The sequence below is a fragment of the Contarinia nasturtii genome, unplaced genomic scaffold (genome assembly GCF_009176525.2).
Source record: "Contarinia nasturtii isolate CC-2019 unplaced genomic scaffold, AAFC_CNas_1.1 Cnas_scaffold_220, whole genome shotgun sequence".
In the NCBI taxonomy this organism is placed as follows: Eukaryota; Metazoa; Arthropoda; class Insecta; order Diptera; family Cecidomyiidae; genus Contarinia; species Contarinia nasturtii.
This window is the reverse complement of record NW_022197577.1, coordinates 2,346,360-2,373,929: the sequence shown is the minus strand read 5'-3', so window position 1 is coordinate 2,373,929 and position 27,570 is coordinate 2,346,360. Positions and strand designations below refer to the sequence as shown.

Genomic DNA, 27,570 nt, shown 5'->3' with positions numbered 1-27,570 from the left:
AATTAACTAAATTAAAAAAAGAGTTATACATGCGGTATCAATCGAAGTGTTTCTCTGAGTTTCAAGTTGAAGCTTGCAATTAATCTAATCAATACAGTAGATAATCACTTCTGATTGAGTCGAACCATCGACTTAATTTGAAATACCAAAAGGGCATGTGGCAATGAAAAAAAATGCTGATTCACGAATTGTCAATGATGCACGTGTGTGTAACGACAGATAATTTGATTTTATTATCTCCACATATTCAAACCTTGTAACATGATTGAGAGTTAAATTGATTTAAGAAAATTACATTTTAAAAAATGAAGTAAAAAGAATGCTTGAAAAAATGTCAAAGTAAAGACTTGTCTGGAATGCTTGCAATTTCGATTAAGAAGAAAAGGAATCAAAGTGCAGAGAGAAAATCGAAGGGAAAAAAATCACGTCCCCATTCTATTTGATCGAAGCGTAGACAGTTTACTTGCAAATGCCATCCCATGTGAATGTTACAATGTTGGGCACAGACACACTCTTCAGCAGCTCTGACTCAAAATGCATACGTTGTTATATGCTGTTTGCAAACATTCTGTGACAATTTTGTTGCGAGTCTCGAGTGAATAAAGTGCCACATAATTTCGTTGTTTTCCTTTTGTGTGTGTGTGCATCTTTGGACGAACATTTCAAGCACTCGTCATATTTATCCATTTTCCATTCGATTCGACATACAAACTCAAAACAAGTTGCCATGTAAGGAGTGCTGCACTTTTTTTTCTTTTGAATTCTTTTCCACGGTTCGAGTATCAATTTCATTTGAAAAGAATCGAACATAAAAAAACACATGGAGAACGACCGAAGACTAAAATGGTGCATCAAGTTTGTTTATTGCCATGGGCAATTTTCGTATTATTATTATTTTGGCAGTAGATGCGACAAAAAGCAGCTTCAATTGATGAGAAAATGCGCACTCATCGTTAAGGAATATCAAGCGTATTATTATTAAAAGGTTTGATTTATCACCAGATTCATCGTCAGATAGAATTCAACGCTGCCAGTGTGTGTGTAGTTTGGACAGTTTGCACAATTGGATTTCATGTTTTTCAAAAGAGAAACTTTCAGTTAAAATCATTATTTATCATGAACGGCATTTGTTCGATTAAGAAATGGTTCGGGCTGTATACACATTCAGACAATATGGCTCATGAAAAACGTTCGAGATGGCAATTGGTGTGTGTATGTGTTGTTGTATTTTCCAATCGGATACGAATGTGTGCACAAACAACACAAAACGAATGACAACAATGAAAGGGCAAAATCAATGTTGAACTATGAACAGTCTCTAGTATATTATAGAGAGAAGCGATAAAGCATCGCCAAAACTGGATTGCAGCATCGAAGAAATACTTACATCGTTTAAATCGTGACCGATACGTCTGTCTGTGAAGGGACAAATGTTGTACTGTGTTCGGGATCCTCCCCGGTTAACACAGTAACATGAAATGATGCTTACAACACCTACGCCAACCATTTAACACATAACCTATTCGTGCACTTTGCACCCCTCACCATTCAAACGCACACTCACATTCTATCGCAACAGTTAAATTTGTTTTACTTTTATCCCTCTTGCGCCCACTCTTCTCTTCTCTTATTTTGTTACCATGTTTCTTATGGTAGAAAAAGATGTTCGTTCTTTGAATTTATTTCCATTTAGAATGGAATATGGCATTTATTCTCGTTTACAATTGCAGTGCCACGCATACAGATCACCCTTTTTACCTTGTGAATCCAGCGCATTAGCACAGCCCAAATGAATGCACGTCCATTGGGAATAAATCGAATGATTTAGTACAATTGTTCAAACTATAAATGAACGATGAACTGTAATCTTTCTTCGCTAAATCTACGCAACAATGCATAATCAACGCAACAACAGTCAACAGATCTCGTAGACGATTGCAAGATGCCTTCAGGTTATACATATAACTTCGCTCGATATATCTTCGAAAGGATCAGTTTTTTTCATTGAAATCCAACAAAAGTTTGAAAGTTTTTGTTGTTTCCATTTTGTTGATGACAAATTGCAAAAAGAAAACGTTATTCAAGCGAAAAAAGAGTAAATGACTTACAAAATTCATTTATTTTTGTGGATTACTCACGAATTTTTCATTAAAATAATGGCTGAACAAACATTGACTGATGATTATATGGAAAATATGTTTGACGGCAAACAAAAGGCTCGCACTCTAAACAGCTCAATCGATGCACCAAACTCAACTTGACGTCAAAACTTTTGTTTGACGAACCCCGCTTGCAAACAGAGACTCATATCGAATGCTAAGCATAAGTGTTGAACAAGGGGGGTTGACGTATATGAGATTGGAGACTTTTTTTTGCGAATCTCGCTAATGAGCGCCATCTGATTTTAGTGTGAATTAGATGCAAAAATCAAATTTATTTCAATAATTTGGAATGTATTTGAATGTTATAGTTTCAACACAAAAATTGTATTAAAAATCATTCAAGTAAATCAAATTGAAATTAAATCAATTAAAAATCATTGTACACACACATAAAGCATATAAAATAATACAACTAAATTATAAATACTCACACCATTCTATGGGAACCTAACAAAATCGTATTATTTCAAATTAGAATTATTTTTATTTCATATAAATGATTCTATTTATTTTTTCAAATTCATTCTATTAGAATTATAAATAAATAAATTTCTATTTATTACAGAAAATAATGATTCATTATTAATGAAACAGAAAAAATTCTCCACAATGTGAAAATACGAAGTTACGTATATATTATGACAGCTGTGGTTACGTATACGTCGACATTAATAATCTGTCAAAACCGTAAACACATTATTTTCATAACGCAATTTTGCGATAGTTCCTATTAGTTGAAAAAAATTAAATTTTTGTGTGCAAACTGTAAGTTATTTTGTGATTTTATTGTGTTTAGATTGAATACGATTTCATAAATTTTTGAAAAGTGATTTTACAGTAACAAGAAATGTAAAGCAGAAAGAAAAAAACCAATAAATGAGTTTAGAACGTTTAGAATCATATGCACATTTTCGTGATATTCTAACCTCAATCGCTCTTTACTCTCAGTTTTACATTCTTTATATCAACAATTATTTTATAATTTAAACAGGAAACGCAAAATGGTTTAGTGCGATGTATGCCAGCAGAATATTTCGGGAAACATTTACAAGCACAAAAGAGTTGAGCACAGTTGGGATCGAGGTGGTATTAAATTGATTAAACAGGAAGATAAAACTCTGATCGAAGCTATACAAAACGAAAAAACATTCGTTGGACCTTCGCTGTTATATTTGAAACGTCTCGCAAATTATGCGGTAACACAAAATTTTCAAGCCACATTTTTTGGAGTCGACTCACCAAAACCAGAACTTGTCATTACAACGGGTACAATTGCAGAGAATGAAAATACAATCCCGGAGATGTCTGATGTTGATACACCTGAGCATTAGTTCTCTCGCAAAATATGCGTAAATTACTTACTTTTATGTTTAATTAAATAAATATAAATGATTGGAAAATGTCTCTTAGCTACATATTGATATCAAACAAAAATAAAAACACTATAGTACTAAAACACTGCTGAATTTCAATTTATTCATTTGGATTTATTTATGGTTCTCATATATTTGGCGTTCTTCACAATCCATGCTTGTAAAAATATAAAAAATTGTGAATTCAATGAATATTTCAACCCGCTTGAAAGCGAACAAATGAAAAGAGATTTGTTTCCATTTTTTACATAAAAAATTAATATTTATTCATGGTATTTAATTATAAATGTAATTGGTCGCATTTTGCGTGAAAAAATGAACATATTCATAAACTAAATATTGAATAGCGATCGTAGTTCATTGACCGATTTGGCCATAGAGTTGATCCACAATTTCAGCCAAATTTCTTTCATTCTCTGCAATTTTACCCGTTGTAATGACAAGTTCTGGTTTTGGTGAGTCGACTCCAAAAAATGTGGCTTGAAAATTTTGTGTTACCGCATAATTTGCGAGACGTTTCAAATATAACAGCGAAGGTCCAACGAATGTTTTTTCGTTTTGTATAGCTTCGATCAGAGTTTTATCTTCCTGTTTAATCAATTTAATACCACCTCGATCCCAACTGTGCTCAACTCTTTTGTGCTTGTAAATGTTTCCCGAAATATTCTGCTGGCATACATCGCACTAAACCATTTTGCGTTTCCTGTTTAAATTATAAAATAATTGTTGATATAAAGAATGTAAAACTGAGAGTAAAGAGCGATTGAGGTTAGAATATCACGAAAATGTGCATATGATTCTAAACGTTCTAAACTCATTTATTGGTTTTTTTCTCTCTGCTTTACATTTCTTGTTACTGTAAAATCACTTTTCAAAAATTTATGAAATCGTATTCAATCTAAACACAATAAAATCACAAAATAACTTACAGTTTGCACACAAAAATTTAATTTTTTTCAACTAATAGGAACTATCGCAAAATTGCGTTATGAAAATAATGTGTTTATGGTTTTGACAGATTATTAATGTCAACGTATACGTATACGTAAACACTTTCTCCACATTGTGGAGAAAAAAACAGATATGTGGCATACCAAGAGATGGTGTTGTATGTTATGAATCTTTTTTCATTGTTTGACATCAGGGGGGGTTGGTGTTGAATGAATAAATTGTATAGTTTACGAAAAATAAGGGGACGAAATAATTCAAATTAGATGATACGAATAAAACCCCCGAAAATTTTTCAAGATGCACTTTAAAATGCGAACGGAGGAAGTGAACGAGATTGCGATAGCTAGAGTGAGCGAAAGAGAGAGAGAGAGAGAGAGAGAGAGAGAGAGAGAGAGAGAGAGAAAGAGTGTGTGTGTATTTCATCTAATTTTCCATTTATTTAACCTTGCGATGCGTTGTTATTTTCGTTCGAAAGAGTCTATCACTCTCTCCCTGGTACCCAAATCGTAACTCATCTTAAACGTTATCTGCTGCTATCGAATATAGTGGCTATAGAAATGTAAATGTGTTTGCGCGCATGTATGAATGTGCCTTTTGTGCATTGGGGATTACAATGCATAAGACCCATAATCTAGAAAATGTGCAGTGAATGGAAAATATGAATGCGCCCGGTTGCATTTTGTACGAACAAGTTATTTTCATTGAGCCAACCACACAATCGAGCAATCTTTCGATTTATTAGTTGAGGGTTGATCACCCCAATTAAAAAGTTGCGTCGGAACTGTTTTGTTTTTTTCTTTGTTTATTTTGTTCATTATGACACGTTGCATGTGGAGAACCTTTGTTCGACCTTCTTCAAATCAAAACTAACGGAATCTCTACACTATTCTGCAAATTATATCACGAAACGTTTGTCCAAACAATGGTGCGCACCAACTTTGTCACCACCATGCTTTTTGAACTGGGGCAAAATTAATAATAATAAATGACAGAATGGCTTTTAAGTAAGCATTGTTATGTTTTTCACTCACACAAACTCATTTATTATTATTAGAAAAAAAGAAACCCGCAACTTTCAACATATCAACGATGTGATAGTATCTTATGATTTATGATTTTCTTCCTTTTGTGATTGCGCACGGAAATTCATTTTCATTCATACTATCGAATCAACTCAAAATAAATTATTATTCTTTAGTGCAAGTGATAAAATTGCTCACAATAAATGACTTAAGTTCGTTCTGAATAGGTCTTCTTACAACTTTGAGTTGATTTTCAACTTTTTTAAATCGATTGAAATCATGTTCAACTGCGGTAGCAATTGAATTCGGAATTCATTGAATGACCCAGTTTATTGAAAAACTTCTAGTAAACACAAGTTACGCGAATTTATTATTTCAAAATACATTCGCTGCGGTGGAAACTTCACTAATGAATTTCGTGTGGTATCGCATAAAATGTTTGTTTTTGTTTAGTTTTGAACTCGATTTGCTGCAATAATTGATTGTTATGTTCGGTTCGAAGAATACGAAGGCTTTTTTCCGTTAAATACCGCTCTTAATTTGCGAGCAAACGCGGGGAGGAAATGGTAACCACAATAAATGTCAAAGCGAATTATTGATTTTTATGAGAAAAGTTTTACGAACAAGTATTTCATTTGACATGATTATATGCGGAACACGGTGACATGACAATATCAATTGTTTTTCGGTTTGTTTTTTCTTGCCAAATCATCAATAATTGAAATGTGACGTAATATTTTCTATTTCCAAACTTAATCCCACAATACATGGAGAATTTAGATGGGATAGAAGGTTTTCTGTTATGGTTTTTCGCGATAAGTTACAATATGGATTATTTTGCTCGACGATGAGAGAGCAGCCGAGCAAAATTATTGTATATTGAAATGTGCTCAAAATACCATATACCATTTCGATTCCCTTTGGGTAATGTTACGCCATATTATTTGATTGCCATTTTTGGTATATATTTTCCTATCAAAACCGATGAAATACTGTAACTGGATTACATAAGATGTGTATATATTGTATTTTCTGCACGCATTTTATTCCATTTGAAAGAAAAACGATTTTTCTTATTAGGTGAATGGTGAAAACGGTTTTTTTTCGACATGAGTCTTAAATATATCATACGCACGTCGTTAAAGAAGGGAGCGTTCTGAGGGATTGAGAGAGAAAAATAGAAAAAGAGAGGAAAAGAGCAAGAAAAAAATGGGCCAAATAAACGCGAATTTGTGTTTGGTTGGTACGTATAAACGCTTAAGATTTTCCATGTCTGGAGATTATCCATCTCATAGCAAAATTCATTTGAAACATCAACAACAGCGAAAAGCTGAATTGTGTGTTGGACACCCTTCAATAACATCGAAACTTTAAAATGAGACGAGAAAAATACGCACAACTCTTAACCACGTGCAAATCGAACCATTTTACGAGCACTTCCACGTTTTTTTCATATTGGCACAACACCAGAGTACAAATGTAATATGTAAAATGTGAAACGCTTGAATTCTTCTTTTTCTTCATAGAACGTCATTCTATAGTCAAACGAAAATGAAAGCGATTTAAATGGTAAGAGGTAAAAAACCATGTAAGCGAAAATTGAGACAAGTGCGGATTCGGTTGTGTGGCAACGCCAAAGTTAAATAAACAAATGGAAATGTAGGTTTATTGAGGTTCTTATCGTATGTATTTGGTACACAGTCTTTTGATCACACACATCGAAACAGCAAAATGCGAGAAAAAACACATGCCCGGAATAATGCACATATAAAGCTTCGCTTTTCAGGTGTATATTTTCGGAAAACAGTAGTAAATACACATGAAAACTCTAATATGAAGCAAACATATTATCCTGGTTCTTTTTTTTCATATCCTTTGATGCGAGCAATCGAGATCGAACGATAGATAAGCCACCCAACTAACACTCTCTGATGTCGCTAGACATAGGTTAAAACTTGAATGAAAAAAAATATAAAAACGATTTTTTTGTCGCTTCAAATCTGCAAAGGTTGGATCAAAATGTAATTCAAACACATCCATTTTCCGCAATGGTCAAATAAAGCTCCGTCCAAAGTGTACCCATGGTGACACTTTCACCTATCGCTACAAAAAAGCGGCCAGCGACAAACTTTCATATTAGCCGAAGGTGTACAATATACGATAAGATGTCGATAAATTGCTTTTGATGTTCGAGTACGGCGCAATGACATTATAGGTATCAATTTCGATATAAAATATAATGAAAAAAAAATTCTTTTATGACCTTTAACGTTTTATGACTCCTGGTGCGACTTCAAAATTATTTCTCTTCGAAGCAAACCGATCACTTTTAACATTTTGTTGTATACTTTTCTATCTCTTAAACGCTGCTACCATCCCAAAATACCATAGTGACATTTTCAAAGTGAAAAATGTTCGAAAAAAAAAACATTCTTTGAAATGAGGCTATTTGAAATTGTATATACACAGTCAATGGAAGTTTCTTTCTCATTTCTTCAAAAACTCGTTTGAATTCAACGACCTGAAAAGCGTGTTACAAGTTTTTTTCGATTCTACTATTTGCACACAAACATTGTGAATTTGAATTGCGAAGTGCACATATAAGTTGTTGTGAACGATGATGATTCATTCGACAGTGTCAAGGATGGAAATTCGATGAAACAGTGAACGGAGTCGTTTCGTTTGGTGCGTAAAATGTGGAAACAAACAACTGTATGAATGCGAAAAACCCTACAAATGTACATCGAGTCACATGCTGCCCATGCGATCCGGTATGCTAGCGGAGCGAAACCAAGCGTTTGTTTACTGCGTTTGAGGGTGGAATGAACTTGAAAATACTTGTTCCGCATTGCTTATCCGCGTAGTACACCCTCGTATGCGCTACCGAGACCCTTCGAACCATTTAAAAGCTTGTCATCGCTTCAGTTCGAAAAGGAATCGCACTGCGTACGGATGCAACTGTGATTTTGTTTCCATATAGATTTTTCGCATTTATACGTTTGAAACGATTTAACTTTTGCATAGAAAATTAGAATAAACTTTCCGTATTGATAGCAAGTTGCATAGGTAGTGTATACAAATTGATATCAAAACAGTTCTTTGAAAAAGAAAAGAACATTATTCGAAAAACAGAAGAAAATCTGTGCGACATTTAACTAGTATTCAAAAGAAGCACATTCAACGTCAACGACAAAGACTGCATTGAGTGAAATAATTATAGAAAGAACCGGAAATTTATCACATAACAAAAAATATACGTGTGTGTAATGTGTATTGTTTGATATGCGTGCGTGAATGTATTTGTGTAACTCCTTTCATTAGCATTGATCGTGCAATACGTCGACATCGGTTGTGATTTAAACGTGTGCATAAGAGACAGTATACATTAATATAATACTTTTGCAAAAATGCTTAATAAATAAAAGACTGAAAACAATAAAAAACCATGTGTGCGTGCTATGAGTTATATATGTTGTCGTGAAAAGCGCATATACACGACGAGGGAAAAAACATACATACGAACGAATCAACGAACCATTCCGTTTCTGTTTGTTGTTCATAATTGCATCGTGTGAGGCTTTATTGCAACGTTAAATTCACACGGATTATATTTTTGTTTCCGTGGATACTTTAAATAACTGACATCGGCGACGGGGAAAAAGGCTTGTTCGATGTTTGAAACGACAAGTAAAAGTAAAGGATTGTAAAATAACAAATACAATGTAGAGGACAAAAAACACCGAGTCTGAAAGAGAGGGACGAACGAATAGCCCCGGCTGGTTGATGTTAACTTTGCGATAAAGCCATGTGTGACAAAATGAATTTCGGATTATTATCAGTGTAGCATGCATGAGAATTCGAGCCATTTGAACGATTTTCAGTAAACGTAACAAAAAACAACGCGATCGAGACAATTTATGGTTGAAAATTCGTTTGCGTCACGAATTGCATCTGTAAATAAATAAAATTGCGAATAATAAAAACAAAACATAACAACAACAACACAGCGGATAAATTAAAGTGATTCATTCGATTCACGCGAATGCGAGTAAGCCATTGAATTGCATACAAGAAAATGTCTGCACACTGGCCAAATTACGAGCGTATTGTTTTCGGTCAATGCATGAAAGGTGTGAAATTGTGTGTGAATACAGTGATAATTAAATGCGCTAAATAAACACATTTTATGTTATCGTTTTCGATATGATCATTGAAAATGTACTGTGTTTTTGTCACGTCGCATGACTAATTACGCCAATTCAACATAATTGACGGATTGAAAACGAAAAAAATAATAATAAAAAAGATATATAATGTTGTCGTTCATCAATGCGATGATAATTTTGGATTTTGAAACTTTTTTTTTTCAATTTAATTTAAATTTTTCATTTCGTTCTCTTTGATTCATTTAATGAATTGTCAAAACTCCATAATGGATGTTCAAGTAATTGTTGACTTACGAATGGCAAAACACCGTGTTGAATTAATGCGAATAATCCAGTGTAATTTGAACGAGTTGCTCTGTTGTAATTCTACTCAACATGTGCTCATTCATTGTACTTTGGTAGCCATTCATTGAGTCGAGAAAGATTGTTTGCGTGTCTCTTCTCCACATCAGCTCTGTCTATCTCTCTCTCTTCAACACATTCAACGTTTTCCAGTTCAATTTAAATGTACACATTCCTATTAGACTTTCAATTGCATAAATACATGTGTAAAATATGGCCAACTGTTTCCGTTCCCATTTTCGTATATATCCGGAATGTTGGTTGTGGAACTCTCTATCTCTCTCTCTCTGTGTGTGTGTTTTTGTGTGCACTGTACACCAAAGTAAATTGCAAATCTGCATAGCTCAAGTGGAAAGTCCGACAATCTGCAAGTGTCGAGATTTTCAAATGAACCGACAATGTATAAATAGCCCTCTGCCCTCCACCCTTATGAGTCCACTTCATAATATTGTATCTATCTCTTGTTTCAGTCTGCATTGTTTGATTTTCATTCAGCTTTCGGTATCGTTTGCATTTAACAACTTTCGTTTTAATTGTTCTTGAACAGCTCCCTTATTTATTCATTATGCAAAATGGCATGTAATTATGAGCAATGTTTAATAGGCATACTCTGTGTGTGTATGCTTCCATTTCATTGAATTTTTCCATTCGATTTTCCATCGCCGATCATGAATGTTTGATTAAGTTCGGTTACATTTTTGTTCTCAACTGACTAATCACTTCTGAGCTGCTGCAGCAGTTGCGCAAATGTCTAAAATTCACATCATGTCTTCTGAAAATATTAATTACTTTTTCTTCCTTCTATATACATACATAGATTCAGAAACAATTTGAAATTGATACAATCTGGCCTTTTTTACAGCCATCCATCTTCGTCATTCGAAACTAGAATATTAATTCAATGAAGATTTGTATTTCAAAATGAAGTAGAGAGCCGGCGCTTATGGATATCTTCATTAATCCATGCACGTTCTCATGATGAATATTGAAAAAGAACAGTATTAATTGGTGAAGTGAGCGTGAAAATTATGCAGATTAATTTGAGGCCAGTGTCGCCAACTACAATTTCACTGACAAACGACAGCATTTTCATTATGAACGTCGATTCAATGACGACGATGATTTTGCCAAATTGTATATTCAACGCAAAATGCACGTCCATAATGAATTCCAATTGGAGAGAAGCTGGAGGAGGTTTTGTTGAACGTCGAATTCCTAAGCAAAAGAGTAGCAACATTTTGCATTTTCGTGCTATAGCAAAAATACGACGAGTTATATAGAAAAATCCAATGCGGATGCTATATATGGGAGAAAGATGGATTATGGAAGATGAAGGAACACAAAAAAAAAAGAATTTTTGGAAACGTGTGCACATGATTCACAGAGAAAATCGAAACACGACCAAACGATGTCTTTGGAATAATAAATGATGCAAAACGAATATGGTTTGGAATGCAGAGTGAAGGTGGATTTCCCAGAAAAGCAACTGCCTTTCCGAATCAATCGTTCACAACAACAACCAAAAATAATATATATATGCTTTTTTTTCTATCGTCAACATGGACAACAACTGCGCCAACTCATACATATAAAATCAAACATACATTCGTGTATTATAAAAATTTGAACACAACTGTGTTTATCGTTTGCAAAACCATTCAATGTATTTTGGCTTTTGCGCTGGCATTTTTCTGCTGATTCAGACAAATTGAGCAAGAGAAAGAGAAAAAAATTATGGCGAAATGTTTTGCTACTTTGTCGGTTTGATGTGATATAAAAATCCAGTAAAAGAGATGAAATTTGTTGAAAGAGATGAACGAGAAAGTACAAAAATACGAAAAATGGCAACAACAAAACAAAAAAAATCAAGCATTACTTGAAAATCGCAACCGAATATTACGATATGTTGCACTGCATAGAGACAGACAAGGCGTTGTAAATATCAGAATTACAGTTCAACTATTTATTTTGTTCCATTTAATCGTTTAACGACAACAAATTTAATTCACCAAGGAGTTAAAGTTCTATATGGTGTTTTTCAGACGAAATTATTTTCGCTATTATTTTCGCTGCTGCTCATCTGCAAACGAGTCGAGAGGTTGGCCACATTTTCTCGGTTTTCAAATGACTTTGCATTTTTATGGTCGCGAGTGTGCACTTTTTTTTGGTTCGCCTTTTTATTCAGTTTCCGATGCTGTCGTTGTTGCTACAACAAATACCATTGCTTGAATGGAGAGAAATGTACACAATTTTCATTATATGGTCGATTCTTTTTTTGTGATTTAAAGAACACACAACATTTTTATACACATTATATAACTGTGATGTGGAGTTTTTGAAATCATACACAAAGCAAATGCTTTTACACGTGATTTTTTCCATTTCTCTTTCTCTCTCTCATGTTGTTTGAGAACAACTTTGAATGAATGCGAATTCTGTTCATTACTCTCAGTTTAAAGCAGAGTTTTGCGCAGCGCTGCTGCCATCCAGAGCATATTAAAATATCTTGCTGAGAATGCGTCGTCCGTCGCATGCGAAGGTACGTAGCAGTTTATACATCACAGCGAACAACAATACATGCATTGTTCTCTATCCAATCGTTTGAATGTTTTGAGTCACATAATCGTGAAGAGAACAATGGATTCATTCTTGTTCGCTGTGATGTATAAACTGCTACGTACGTTCGCATGCGACGGACGACGCATTCTCAGCAAGATATTTTAATATGCTGTGGATGGCAGCAGCGCTGAGCAATACTCTGGTTTAAAATGAATCTATTTTTTGTTTTGGTTTCAGCAATGGAATTGTAATGTCGAAGGAAAAAATCCATGCAAATAATTAGGAGCTTACGAGCTATAGCAAAAGAACATCTCTTGCATAATAAGATACAGATGGAATTATTTCGATTTCCTGGCATGTTAAAAAAACATTTCTATGTCAGATTTTCAAAAGGGTGTGCACACAGTTCCTAGTTTCTCTCACTTTTTTCTCGTTCAGTTGTCAAAATCAAAAAGGTACTCACAATCGAGCGCCATAGAGAACATTTAATTTTATTTTTATTATTACCTCTTAGTTTTGTTCTCATTCGCAGAAAATCGTTTTGAATCGTAAAAAAATTGAAGCAGAAAAAAACCAACATCCTACAGCCACTGATTGAAATATTAAAATATCGTATTGCATGCAATCTGTTCCACGGAAAGAAATATTTTCACGTCTGCATTTCAATCATATTTTGCCCTGTAGATCAGTTATGAAAAAGTTCCAAGATATTACATGCAATTATGCGGAAAATATTCAACATGGAGCGAAAGTGCAATTCGGTCTAGGTCAAGTGAACGAACGGAATGTGAGCAATAAAAATGAATTGTTTATTGTTTCAGACAGTGAAGCGAAAATGACTGTTGCATTGGTGGTGCTGGCAGACAACGTCAAAACTCTATGTCACGACAACTCGTTCCTTTTTTTTTGTCGGACAGTATGCGGTAGCAATATTGTTCATGTATATATGCTTCCTTTGATATCCCGATATTCTTTTGAGCTTTTAAAACTCATGCCTTGCCCACATAAGCACATTCTGCATCGGATTTTACACATAAGCACATTCTGCAGCGCGCGCGCTGAAAACATATTCAAACCAATTCAAGTGAAGCTGATTGAAAAACTGAAAATGAAAGGTTAAATAGCTAAAGCATTTTTCCAAAGGAACTCAATTTCCACCAAAGAATTCACAGAGCCATTTCAAAAATCGTTGGCGAAACGCAACGCATAACAATTGCTTTGTAAATAGCTATTCAATTCGTATTCGTCTCTATTTATTCAACATATAGCGTTTATGTGTTGTGTGCAGATGTAAAATACGATGCCAATAGAACATTGTTTGTTTTTGTGCCAGCTTGAGCTGGGCATGACGCTTAAGAGCAAAACAGTAAAGATGCACCACATCTCTTGCTTTCTTCTTCTCCATTTGATACACAATTCGAGAATAAAACAATGGAAATCAGCATGCTACTGGCTGTGCTCATTTCCCTTCTTTTGAAATGCAAAGCATTGTGTTCGTTGCGAGAATAGACATTGCATTTTTCGGGCAATTTCCAAATTAATAATATTCATAAATTTATTTTAAAATTGAATTCATTTTCTATTTGCGCTCATGTTTGCCATTTTTTTTATCCTCGAATTTTTTTTCGGGTTGGCTTATAACGGATTTCTATTGTCATTGGTAGTTTTTGTTTGCTTTTTTCATTCACAATATCCAATGGCCTTTGATATTGCAAATAACTCGACCATTTCACTGCAAGTCACACAAACACTCAATTGTTACGCATCACAGTATACTTCCGGAATGGCTTTGCACTTTCAATTTTCAAATAAATGCATCGAATTTATTTATAACAAGAGTAAATATTTGTTGAAATGTAACTAGCGTTTGCATAGGTCACAAGAGCATTTTCCGAACTTTGTAGCAATTTGCATCATTTTTGTTGTTTGCATTTGACATTTTGTAGTCATCGCATTTTATAGTCAGAAAATCTACCATCGAGTTTACACTCCAAACTCAAATCTTAAACTTTTCGATACTCTTCATGCCGTAATCAACTTTGTGCTCCTGAAAAAAACTTGCACTGCTCCATAGAAAAAAAAACTTCGTGTCAAAGTCGCAAGTTCATTTTAACCGTTCTCCTGATTACTACTTACGTCATCATACAAATTAGCTTTCTGAAATAGTTTTTGAACGAGATTAACACTATGCGGGAAGAAGAAGAAAATTATCATCGAAGAGTTTTTGAGTTGATTTATTCTTGGAAATAGATTTCTTTTTTAGAAAAAACGAACAAATTTCTGTGCAAATAAGACATTTAGATTGCATATTCCGCATAGATGCACTTTTGATGTACCATATCAAAATCGATGATTTTAATCCGATTTCGATTATAACTTAAAATCTCTTGGCAAATATTAAAGCTTTAATTTTGAATTCAGGACATTCACTGCATAGAACTACGTGGAGCCATGAAGGAAACGAAAGCAGTTTTTAGTTTCTGCTGGCATTTTTGTCATGTCATTCATTTCAAATTTAAATGCAAATCGAGATGCACCTTTTAAGCAAAATTCATTTTCACTGTTCACTTATGCTGACCGTCTGCTGCACAGCACAAACACACCCACTCACATTCAACATGATTTTCATATATCATTTAAATGAATTCTATGCGGATTCTTTGTTGCAATGAGGGAATAGAACTTAAATCAGCATTTATTATGATAAACAGAGAGAGAGAGAGAGAGTTTAAATGAGAAAATGGTATGGCATATATGGGTTTATAATTTTATAATGTGTTTTTGTGGGTGGATGGTTTTGTTGGAATTCTCATTGGAATCGGGTTTGAATGTTCAAACCAGATGCATTCGGAGAGATAAAATAAGAGATATTGAATTCAAGCTGCACCGGATGTTTTGGTACATCTTTTCACCAAGCAAGTCGGTTTTCCTTTCGGTTTATTCATTCTTATTTTTTGCCGGGTTTAAAAACTTTCAAATTCAATATTTCAATTTCATTTTTGTTGATGCCAACACAAAGCAATCGACATGTATTCATATCGTTCGCATCCGAAAACAATATGATTATACAATATATATTGCTTGTTCTCAAACTGAGTATATTGCCATTGAAGACTATTTATCAACATTTTTTTTTTAACCAAAGTGAATTTTATTTATACTTTTGTGTCAATGCGAATCTCTTTGCATTTTATTGTATTGTTCAGCGTACACGTATCACGTATTCTTAAATGAAATTGATCAATTTTCAATTTTGCACTCTCACTCGTTCCATACATTTCTCGGTCGTATGTGAGCTGGGTACTGATATTGAGAGGCAGATAGGTGGAGAGAGAGAGCGAGAGCGAGAGGGAGAAAGAGCAACAAAGCGATATTGTTATCATTATTACTTAACCGTTTGTATGGATGCACGCATCACGTCATCACAATGAAAACGATTCGTTTCGCATTTAAGTAAGAATAGCATTTGAACGAAACGAAGAACACTTAAGACTTTTGCCCAAGATTTTCCTCCTCCTGTAAGACGATTGCAACCATTTTCCCATAAGTTTATATATCGTGTATGTTCGTCGTCTCCATATCACATTTGAACGACATGGAAATCGATATGGGAATGTTTCTTATTGCCTGAACCTTAACTAACAAAATAACGCATCACAGTTTTGTTGTACAAGTACATGCACGATGTATGTTGTGTTATTCCTCTGCTTTGAACCATTGCGTACGATCGTACGTGCTGTGAGTATATATTGTGCACACCGAAGGCAAGGCATGTCTATAATTGTTTTCATCGGATTTTGTATGCTATTAAAAACTTATCACGATTGCTTTGCAGCAAAATGGAGAAAACGAAGAAAATCGTCGGTGGCATGTGCGTGCTTTAGCTTCTTTTTTTTCTTATTCGAAGTTTTCACATTCAGTCGGTGCTTTTTGTGTACGTATAATTCACGGTAATAGTTCTTTGGATCCTGACGAGAGAGAGAGAGCAAAAAAGTCTGGCAGAAAAATCTTGAGAGATGAAGAAGGCGCTTTTACAACAAAAACAATGCACCTTCTACTATTTTCGCCACTTTTAACGTCTTTCCGGGTTTTTTTTGTCGTGTTTCTTAAGTTTCTCGAAGTTGCGCCAGAATTCAGCAACGAAGAGATGAAAAAAATTACCAACAGCAATTGCAACACAAAAACAATAGAATGAAAACAATTCTTTCTGTAGACAAACTATGCAACAGTGTTGCTTTAACAGCCTTCGTTCACTTTGGTAGTATGCAGCTCATTGCCACCAATTTTTGCACTACTCTGCCGCTTCTCTGCATAAAACTATTTAGTCTTGTTTATTTACTTCGTTTTTGTAATAAATACTTGGTTGTTTATTTAAATTCTTTCCTTCGCTTCGGATCACATTTATTTCGTTGGCTGTGCTCACCACAGTTTCGCACTAATTTTTGGTGTGGAAAAGGAAGACAGAAAGAGAGAGAGAGAGAGAGAGAGAGAGAGAGAGAGAGAGAGACGAAAGAAGAACGAATGAAAAAAAATAATTCTTAAAATTTAATCATTTTAAAATTCCATCATCATCCTTCGCATAGAGTTTCAAGTGAAAATGTTCATCGCATATAATCGCACTTCTTTTCGCGCCGACAACATTTAATTTTCGTTTAAAATCCGTCCAAAAATTAAAAATCAATATCCCGTGTTGTACCTTTTCTGCAGTGTGTATAGTAAACTGACGAAAGATCAACGGCATAATTGAGTGACTGAAAAAAAAGACTACGCCGAAGAAACTACGATCTTCAATCAGTCTAAGGTTCGCTGATGTAATAAAATAATACGAAAATAATGAGATTTATACACTTTCTGCATAAATGCGTGCACACCAGATTGTTAGACAGTGCACAATGAGAGTACGATAAACGAAGTTTGTTAATTGAAATTTATGCCTTGACATTTCACAAAGCAGGTTTTTGGATTTCAGGCTTGAACAGTGCGCCCCAACAACAATTACATAAATTACAATATAATGTGTAAGACAATTAAACGAAGCGGAAATTGATTCGCGTGAAAGACGTTTAAAGTTACTGATAAAACAATAAAGTGGATAGTGAACAATAGAATCGGATGGTGTAAGTGTCTTGAACGGGGAAAAACGGAAAAATCCCACAATTAAACGTAAATCACGGTGCAAATTTTCAAGTTGGAAAATTCAGTGTGAAAAAACCGCACTAGAGACGGATATTTATGCAGGCAGCACACAATTTACCGGTGTTTAACATAATAATCCGATTAGAATATTAAACATTAATCTACTCTTGTGTAATAATAGTATATACATATGTGTATGTTTTGGTAGAGAGCTTATCATTCTGCACATATTATTATTCGTCGAATGAAATGTAATCCTTCTTACAGTTTTTGGGAACCGTATGCGAAAACCGACACGAAAAAACTCGTTCGACTTCATCAGTTTGTGTTCAAAGGGCACCAAGGATACATACATGAGTGAAATTCATCTTGACTTTAATTCGAACTTGAACCGACAAAACTGAAAATGAGATAAGAGAAGTTTTTTTTGTTGTTAGAATCAACGATAAACGTGACAAAAAAGGCAAGAAGCCAAGAAAATCAACGATTTTCGAACATTATTCGAATTAGACGCACAGAGCAGCATTGAAGAGGCGAAAGAGAAAAAAACTTGAAAAAATTGAATGTGTGTAGTGACAGGGCAGGCAAATGCATGCAGTCTTTGTCAATGCGCTTAGTTTTTCATCCAGATGATACCGAAGAGGGTGTTTAGCCCTTCGTTGACTATAAAATCGTTGACAAGTGAAAATCGTCTCAAGGGAAATCGTCGATTTGATTGCGATTCTCAAGCATCGTCGGCCAGCACCAGCACCAAAAACAAGCCATTGGATCCAATTGGAGAAGCACCGGCATCGATTGAATGCGATAAGAAATTCATTGGAAAAACAAACATTGAAAATGGAAAAAACATCAATGATAAAAACAATTTCACCAATAAGCTTCATAATGATGTAAGTCATTGTGAAAAAGATAAGACACAAAATGATCATCATCACAGCAGTGGCCCGGTCAAATCGAATAATGCCGATGAACTCGTAAATAATCTAATTGGAACGCAGGAAGTTGTTGTTAGAGTCGGAAATTGCCATCGAAATATTCACATTAGCCATTTCGAAGTGGATGTCGATGATAATAATATTGGCATTGGTAACAATGAACGTGATGATGGTAACATTGAAACAGTCGATAAAATTGAGTTATCCGTAAAAAGAATAAATGTCGAAACGACAATCAACAACGTACCATTGCGTGATGTTATACAACGAAAAGTAACAAAACTGCCCAATCAATTACTGAACAGTAGCAAAGAATTATCAACAAAACTGGTAACAGCTGCATCGACCACCACATCGAAAAATGTGAGTCGAACGAAACGTTTACTATTCCGTCGTAAAACAACTACCATTACAAAAGATCAAATCGAAGTAGCAAAACATCTTGCATCAAGCAAAAAAACATCATCAAAAACTACGACGACAACAGCAACAACAGCAACACATAATAATGAAGCATTTAATGAGTTAGATGTATCACCGGTAAAAGTACCAACCATTGAGAGCAATTATAGCAAAGCGATTGATACAATTGAAGCGACTGACGAATACGAGACACCGCAACAACATCATCATCATCAAAGTTCCACATCAACGAACCAGAAACAGGCAAACAACATCACCATCGCAACCAATTTACAAAATGTTCGGCGAAAAAATGCCATAACTGACAACAAACACAAATTGAATGAAGTGAACAACAAAAATGTTGAAAATGTTGGAACAACAGTAGTCAACGATAACGTTTCGACTTCAAAACGATTTTATTTTAAGCAATTGCCTGCAGCCAATAAAATAAAAACCGACAATTTTCCATTGCAGACAAAAATAACAAAAACCGTCGCAAATTCTTCGAACGAAATACACGATAATTTCATATTAGCCAATTCAAACAGACCGAACGAAAGAAAATCACTCAAACCACCACCGTACATAGATCCACCATCACCACAACAGTCTTTGCCACGTAACATAGCCGCATTTAACAAACAAACAATACGTCGTCAACACCATCACCATCATCTTTCGTTGTCCGAATTGCAAAAATTATTTAAAAATAAAAAAGCTGAAAGCGATACACCAAGTGCTCAGGTTGATATCATTGATGATGAACATGGAAATTATGCTGTGCCATATGTACAATCACCGACCGACGTGAGCTCATCACCAACGGTTGTCAATTCAAGCGTTCACATTCGAATTGCAAATCAGACGGACACAAAAGTCAACAGTCACTGTGTGGAAAGGCCAACAAACCTAACTAAATCACGAAACCCAAACAATCGTACCGCACTTTTATCGCAGCAACGACAACAACATCGACCATTTCCAGTGCAAACTCAATGCAAAGACAATAAAGATTCATCGCATGATAAATCGGTTATCGAAACAGAGATTTTATTACTAGAACCGATTGGTCAAAGTTTTAGCTCTGCCAGCAGCAGTGGCAGCAACAGCAGCAGCACAACCGATAGCACTTGTAATCGAAACGAAAACGATAAAAACACCTATATAAACGTTATTGAAACAAGTCAACGCACAAAAATGGATCCGGCCAACATAATGAACCTAACATCACCATGTGACATGCTTACCAAGCCCGAATTTTCATCGAGTCATTTGCAAAATATCCCAGTTCGACCGAGAAAAGGTGGTGTACCGCATTTAGAAAACTATTGTTTGTTTGATCCGAGCAAAGATTTTGTCAACGAAAAAGAACTGAAAAAGAAATACGGTTTGGTGAGCGGTGATTGTATGCCGTTTCCAATAAAGATACTCGACAAGCGGAACAATGAAGAGGAGCTTATTAAAGAGACGATTTATGAAGACCATGATTTTGTCTACGATACACTCGAAGATGTTAAAGAAGAGGACGAAGACGTCGATGATGACAGTTCAATTTCGTATCCAAATTATTTTACCATCGATCCCGATTATATTGGAGAGAATAAAATTGAGTCGATTTTTGGAAATGCAAATCATTTGCATCCGATTGTTGAATCAGAAACCGAAGACATCTACAGCGATACGAATGCGAATAAAACGAGTATTTATGAAAATCAACAAACAAACATCGGTGAAAAAGTTGAAACAAATGTTCCGCTTAAAAAATCACCACAAATCGAAAAAATCGTGCGTCAGTCGTCACAGCCGGTGATTTCAACATTTGCTGCAAAGAAAATGATATCATCATCGGCGTCAAAATCGCCCACCGTAAAAAATGACTCATCCACATTGAAACATCAAAATGCCAAGGTACCCTCGAAACTTCGCACAAAATTAAGCCCACCAAACGATCTTCCGTTACGCACAACAAACCAAAGTGCCATGAAAGTGACGACGAAAAAACGAAACAGTATTACAATGAAACACAGTGTATCAACGCCACAGATTAGCCTAAAAGATTTACTTGAAGACAATTTACCATTACCGGTGGTCGAAGTTGAAATTAAAAATCCCGTCGTACCGGCCAATAAAAATACGGCCGCATCAAATCGTGTGAGTCAATATAAGTTTTCAAGGCGGCCAGCTTCACAGCATAGTGATGCTGACAGCGGATTTCTCAGCCCGGCCACACCTACAGATCATACAACAGCATTTGCTTACACCGAATGGGAAACATTTAAACAATACATTGATGTAAGTTATTAACCAATTCTTTTTTTAACAAATTATCACACAACAATGTGTGTGCTCTTCTAATTTCACTTTTCAACTGATATGTCAAACATGAAATGAGCATATTTTCTAGTTAGAAATACAAACAGGACATATAAACCGAAAAAAACAAACACAAAGAGACGATAATTTATGGTTTCATACGCTTTTTATGTTATTTGTTATTTTAACCGAGTATTGTATTCGAGTAAAACACGAATAGAATGCTGAATGAGTGAGTGAGCGTGAAAAAGCAAGGGGACAAAGAGCAATAATAATAAAAACAAAAATTTAATAGTTTGTGAAGAAGCGATTCCATACGACGAAATGAAAATATAAATAAACAAATGCGAAATTCAGTCGTGCCGTACACACAACAGTCAAATCTAATTAAAATATTGCGTTGCGTTCAGGGTAGCTCCTGTTTTTCGGCTACCCTTCACTATTTCCTTAACTTTAATATATTCGAAAATAACCAATAATGACGGTGTGTGTGTATGTGTGTTTGCATACACACAACTACACCCGCTTGCGAGCGGTTTAACTGCAACGAATTTTATGGATATGCGTCACAGAGAAAGAGAGGGCGCGCTAGAGCGTCAGTAACGCGTGTAAAAAACAAAACCAACATGAATATATATCGTTTTAAGAGCAAATAAATAAAAGGGCGAGTTGTTGCTGCTGCTGGAATGCAAACAATTGCATACATTTTAATGTGTCGTTCACTTTTTGCGATCAAAATAATGAAAATAACCTTTGCTTATTCTCGCGATAGCCAGAGTGTCGATAGGCCAACCATATTGTTGTTCACTATTCATTATTTAACGATTGCAGACTGTCTCATTTCTTCCGAAAAATAATTGACGCGATCCAAATAAATTTAAAGTAAAGAAAAATGCAAAAAAACTTCGTCAACCTGCAGCTAATTCTTACATTTAAATTCATCGTATAATCACAGTCAGATTATTAGCCATGTTTTGTCGTAAAACATGCATTTTTTGCAAGCGCTTTTTGCATAACTTTCCATTATTCCAAAAAGGAACATTGCTTTCTTTTTTATGTTTATTCTGTGCATTCAAATTTTTCATTTTTTTAACAAAGAAAAATATTAAAATTCTCTTCGTAGACAATAATAAAACAAAAAATAAACTATGTAAAATTGGCCATGCAACTTGAGTTTCAAACGGTCACATGGAAAGCAGGTTGCACGATGTGAATTTTAGTGATGAATTTGGTTATATATGTACTGGCGAAACTTTCGGTTGGCCAATTTCGAGGTTGATGGTGTGCTATTTGTCATGTCTATTGTTTGGGACGTGTTTGGGTGTTGATTTTGATTCAGATTTTCGTCATAAAAATCCAAGACGACAAGTAGTTTCATCTTTTTTATCACTTTTTTTTATTATATGAAACTCGTAAAATTTGTTGTGGAGAATGTCGTATCGCACCCTCTAAAAATGAAACGGCAACTCGGCAGAATATGGATTGGGACAGACAGAGAGAGAAATCCATTATATTGTTTTGGTGTTGTATTTAATTTGATGCAACGTCTGTTTAATATGAAAATTACTTTGAAATAATAAAAAAGAGACTTTCATTTTTATGTTTTGTTATCTGTAGGATGTACGCGTTCCGCGATGTATTCACATTTTCTGCAGGCACGTTTATATTTCTCTCTTTTGTCTTTCACCGAACAATAATTATATTGCGTATACGTTTCGTATCTGGTTGTGTCAAAATCTATTTTTCACATGTTATAAAAGTTCGCCGTAATGAAGAGTGCTTTTCTCCTTCGCTCTCGATATTAATTAGATTTCCGATGTTGGATAATATTCATTTGGCATTTGGGAAGGAGACAGAAAGAAAGAAAGAGAAAACCGGAGTGTGGGCGTAAGTTTGAGCATATGCCATAAAGTGTTTCAATCAGGAAGTCTGCATCCGAACATGTCGTGTCAAATATTATTATTTTTTTGTTTCACGTTACACTGCAAACAAATCTGAAACTATGGAAATGGAAACTGACAGGATATTGCAACATTGTAATGATGCTACTCTATTTGGAATTATTGGATGCATTGTATAAAAGAATTGTTCAAAATTTCGAAATGAATATGACGTGCCCGATGTTTAAGAGAACTACTTTCTCTGTTGATTATCATAATTTTTCCTCCTCAAATTCTAATTAAATTGAAGTGAAACAAGTTACAGGAATTCCGTTTTGACGTTCCGACGTTTATGCTCAGCACGACTTCTATTCTAATGTCATTAAATGATGAAGAAAAAAGGAATATCCCATTAAATTGTATACTGTGGCGTACGCGTACACTGCACGTGCCATTAATGTGAAAATAAGAATAATATATCCGAACGTTTGCAATCGAAATGAAACTCTTTAGTTTTGTATGTGATGCAGGTTTTCATTTTTATTCGGCACAAAAATGCAAAGGATAGTTGGTTGACACACACTTTCTATCTCTCTCTCTCTGCCTCTTTCTCTCTTAATGTATACATTCAAAATCCACATTCAAACGTGAATTAAAAGTCAACCGAGTGTGATTATGGGCTCGTGTGTTGGCTTGAGTGCGCATTTGGTGCAGGCAAAAGTAAAGTGCAATGTCAAATTATTATATAGCTATCGGTAGAAAACCCCTGTGTTTTTTTGTCTGTATGAGTGTTAAACGTTCAATTTATTGAAATGGAAGTCAAAACGCAGACCCACAAAGATAGAGAGAGAAAAAGAAAGAGACAAAACGCCCATTTTGTTTATGCACTTTGATATTTTTCCGAATACAAATGGGTCTCATATGTTCAATGCCATTAAATCTATAATGCTACAAACAGACTTTGCTTTCAAAGCGTGACCAAATTGAATTTACTCAAAACATATTGACAAAAAAAAAACAGAACCGATACGGCGCAATATGCATTCACACACACACTAAATGTATGACAGTTTGGCATGTATCGATAAATTCATTCATTTTGACGATGATAAGGGCTGCGACAGCAACGATAAATATCCACAATATGGACACGAGAGAACACTCTATCGATTCAATGGCAATAGTAATTTTCCAGTAGTGAAGCATAAAATCAATTTTGTTAATGAAATTAACAATTCGAATGACGGTTTCGAGTTTCAAAATGTTCGCAACGTTTTCGATAAACCAGTGATAGAGCCAACAAATTGCGAAAAACTAATGGCAATTTTCAGAAAACCAGGCGTACACGCACTATAAATTAAAATCTGGTACAAGTGTCCCTTAGAACCATGAATTCTCAAGACGGGATCGTATATGATAATTTTCCATCTTGTGACCCTTAGGCACTTTCATTACAAACCCAACACACAAATTTTAATTGCATGCATATATATGCGTGTGTGTCTAAATATCGACGTATCTGAGTCCTTTTCTCTGTTGCTCCATTTCAAAAATGATGCCGATAACGTTTTATGTCATTCCCTTTGAAAACCTCTAATGGTAAATTCACCTAGTGGAAGGCGACAAATGACAGCAGAAAAAATTCCTTTTTTGTGCACAAAAGAGTGAAACCATGTTTAAATCGACACATTGACGCTTTACGTTTGGGTTTGGTAAACAGAGATAACAGGCTCATCCCGAGTAACAATTAGTAAATGAATGTGCTCATCGCGCGCATATCTGTGGTGGCATTGTATATATCGGTGCCGTACACTAAAAACCGAGCTCCAAGTTCAAATGGATAATGATTATTCTGTGTGAAAGGTTCAAATGAGATGATGTGTTACGAAAATTATGGAGAAGGTAGATACACAATATCATCCGACTGGAAATGCCAACCGATTAATTTACGAAAAATTTCCGTTAGCCGACAGACAAAGAGAACTTTAAGGCTCTAAGCGTGTAATTATTGTAATCACTTTGCAAATGTGAATTTTTCAGGACAATTTGGTGTGCGTTTTACGTCTGGCAATCCAATGATACCCATTTTGGGTGTATATACGAATTTTACGATTACAACTCTGAAGATGTTCAATGTTCACTCTTTGCAAAAATGATAAAAACGAACACACGTACACATCCATTATTTAATGCCATTTCATTGAAGGAGATATCATTTGTGTTGTGAACTCGGTAATACTGTCATTCTTCACCTGAAAACAAACATAAAATGAATTTCGCTTAACACGTTCAACGGCTTTCATACTAATCTACCACATAAAGAATAAATTGAAAGCAGGTGTAGCAGTTTCGGTTCAGCTGAGCTAATGATAAACACTAAAAAGAATCAACGTTGCCAAACAAAAGGAATCATTGTCATAATCCACACAGTTCACGTCAAACATAGAATAGTATTACTTTATTTTCGGAAGATTATTATCCAGTGTTCGAATCAACATTTACTTAACGGCATGCGATGGATGAAGCGGAAAAAGGTGCCTTCATTCACAAATGCTAATTAAATTAAATGTTTTTTGCATTATACGCTTCGTTTTTCTCACATTATTATCACTGCGGATCTACGTTTCTACAGGCTTTGCTGATTATTATGCGGGGTTTTTCTCGCATTTTTTTGATTAATCAAAAATGATACGAGGCACTTTTTTTAATACCCAAAATTGATGGAAAATTCAACTTTAATGAAATTGGATTTTTTACGCGACAAATACCATTATTGGCATATTTTCAGATGGTTATCATGAGGAAAAAAATTCCATTTCATGATTTTTTTGTCGATTTTTGGCATTTTCAACCGCAAACAAGCATATTGCGTTCATATTTAATTTTTTTTTTTTTTTTTGAAAAAATAATATTGATTTTCCGTCGAATCCTGAATGAGAATGTTTGGCTTACTTTGATAGGGATTTTTTACCGATTACACCTATTTGCTTTTCTGATGTGATACCGTCCAAAGTTCAACAAAGTGATTGTTTCCGATTCGACTGTGAATTGATTGATCGATGTCTTTTCCATTCAAATCTCGGTTTGACCGCAAAGCATTGTGTGTAATTGGATGATGATTTGGATTTTCCCAAAATTAAATAGATAAGTCATGCCAAGCAAATTGGAGAGTAGCTGTCAAAATTGACGCCGTATCATGGTAAATATTTGCACATGGTCATTTAGTCGGCATTTGTTTTTTCCTAATCATCTTAAACTAGCACCACACTGGTTTGATGGAATCCAAAACAAACGAACACATTCAACATTGGGGTTGACCCCAATCAGCAATGATGGCTAGTGGCCTGTCTTCTATGTGACCACCATGGTCGGTGGATAGATAATAAATGTGTCGTCTATCGAAAATTTATCAACTCAATTGGTTCAATGATTTACTTTTCTTTTGGCATATCCATTGCACAAAACCAAGCGCTTCCTTCAACAGAGAAAAGTTGCCATTTTGATGCAACATCATCCTTACCCAGCTATTTTGTTTGGTTATTTTTTACACTTATGATGCTCAAGCACACAAATTATACGCACATCCAATTTCACCAATGAGTCCATAAATTTTTCCATCGCAAATTTGTAACGAACCGAAACAAAATAGCTTTGTCATTTGCTGTTGTGCCAATGATGACTCATATATTGATCTTTTAGAGAGAGAAGAATGCGATAGCAATCGACAAAATCGAGTTGTTATGCATTGCACACTGCTATGACCATCTATGTCTTCTTTTTTTCCTCGTTTATGCTTCATTTTTCTGGTCCATTGCTTGGTTGTTATTGCTAAATGAAAGTGGCTGCCGTTTTTCATTCTCTATCGCATACATTTTCATTCCATTGCTTTTGTTGCGCTTCTGTTGCTATTACACTGCATCGTGTCGATCCTTATCTATGCGAACCAAATGTTGCGTTCACAAGAAGCGAATAAATTACGATGTTATTTTTGTTTACAAAATTTTACGCGACCGACGAAAAAAGGCTGGTCTATGAATGGAAAATCCATCAGTAAATTCACCCGAAGCAATAAATCGCATATTTGATCCCAGAGTAAGCCAGTGTAGATAAAAAAAATATATACACACACGGATACATGCCATATCTTCGTTCACGCTTGTCACTTGGATTCCATGTCATTTGAAATTCTCTCGGTTCGGTCACCGAGGAGCAAATTGGACGAGATAAAGAGAGAGAGAGAGAGGAAAAAGAGTACAATATGCAATTAAAGTTCTTTATTTATGGGATACGATGCCAGTTTGACGGACGATTTGTTACCACTGATTT

General features: G+C 34.9%; 1 protein-coding gene and 3 long non-coding RNA genes across 6 annotated transcripts in view; 2 read left to right on the top strand and 2 right to left on the bottom strand.

Moving 5' to 3' along the window:
• Positions 1–27,570, top strand: part of LOC116337173 (protein sickie) — a 246,185-nt gene that overhangs the window by 55,833 nt on the left and 162,782 nt on the right. For 2 of the 3 annotated variants that reach the window (XM_031761547.1, XM_031761546.1), the window contains exon 1: positions 17,452–21,343. The exons of the other annotated variant lie outside the window; for it this stretch is intronic. In XM_031761547.1, coding sequence (XP_031617407.1) covers positions 18,341–21,343 — 3,003 coding nt within the window. In that variant the 5' untranslated portion in view covers positions 17,452–18,340. Of the gene's footprint in view, positions 1–17,451; positions 21,344–27,570 lie in introns of those variants that run through there. 3 annotated transcript variants of the gene reach the window in all.
• LOC116337190 lies at positions 2,380–3,010 on the bottom strand. Its single transcript, XR_004200785.1, has 3 exons — positions 2,726–3,010; positions 2,594–2,609; positions 2,380–2,398 (listed from the first exon to the last, which is right to left on the bottom strand). It is a non-coding gene; the product is annotated as an uncharacterized LOC116337190 (long non-coding RNA).
• On the top strand, positions 2,763–3,618 carry LOC116337188. The gene is made up of 2 exons (XR_004200783.1): positions 2,763–2,927; positions 3,154–3,618. It is a non-coding gene; the product is annotated as an uncharacterized LOC116337188 (long non-coding RNA).
• On the bottom strand, positions 3,766–4,568 carry LOC116337189. Its single transcript, XR_004200784.1, has 2 exons — positions 4,465–4,568; positions 3,766–4,238 (listed from the first exon to the last, which is right to left on the bottom strand). It is a non-coding gene; the product is annotated as an uncharacterized LOC116337189 (long non-coding RNA).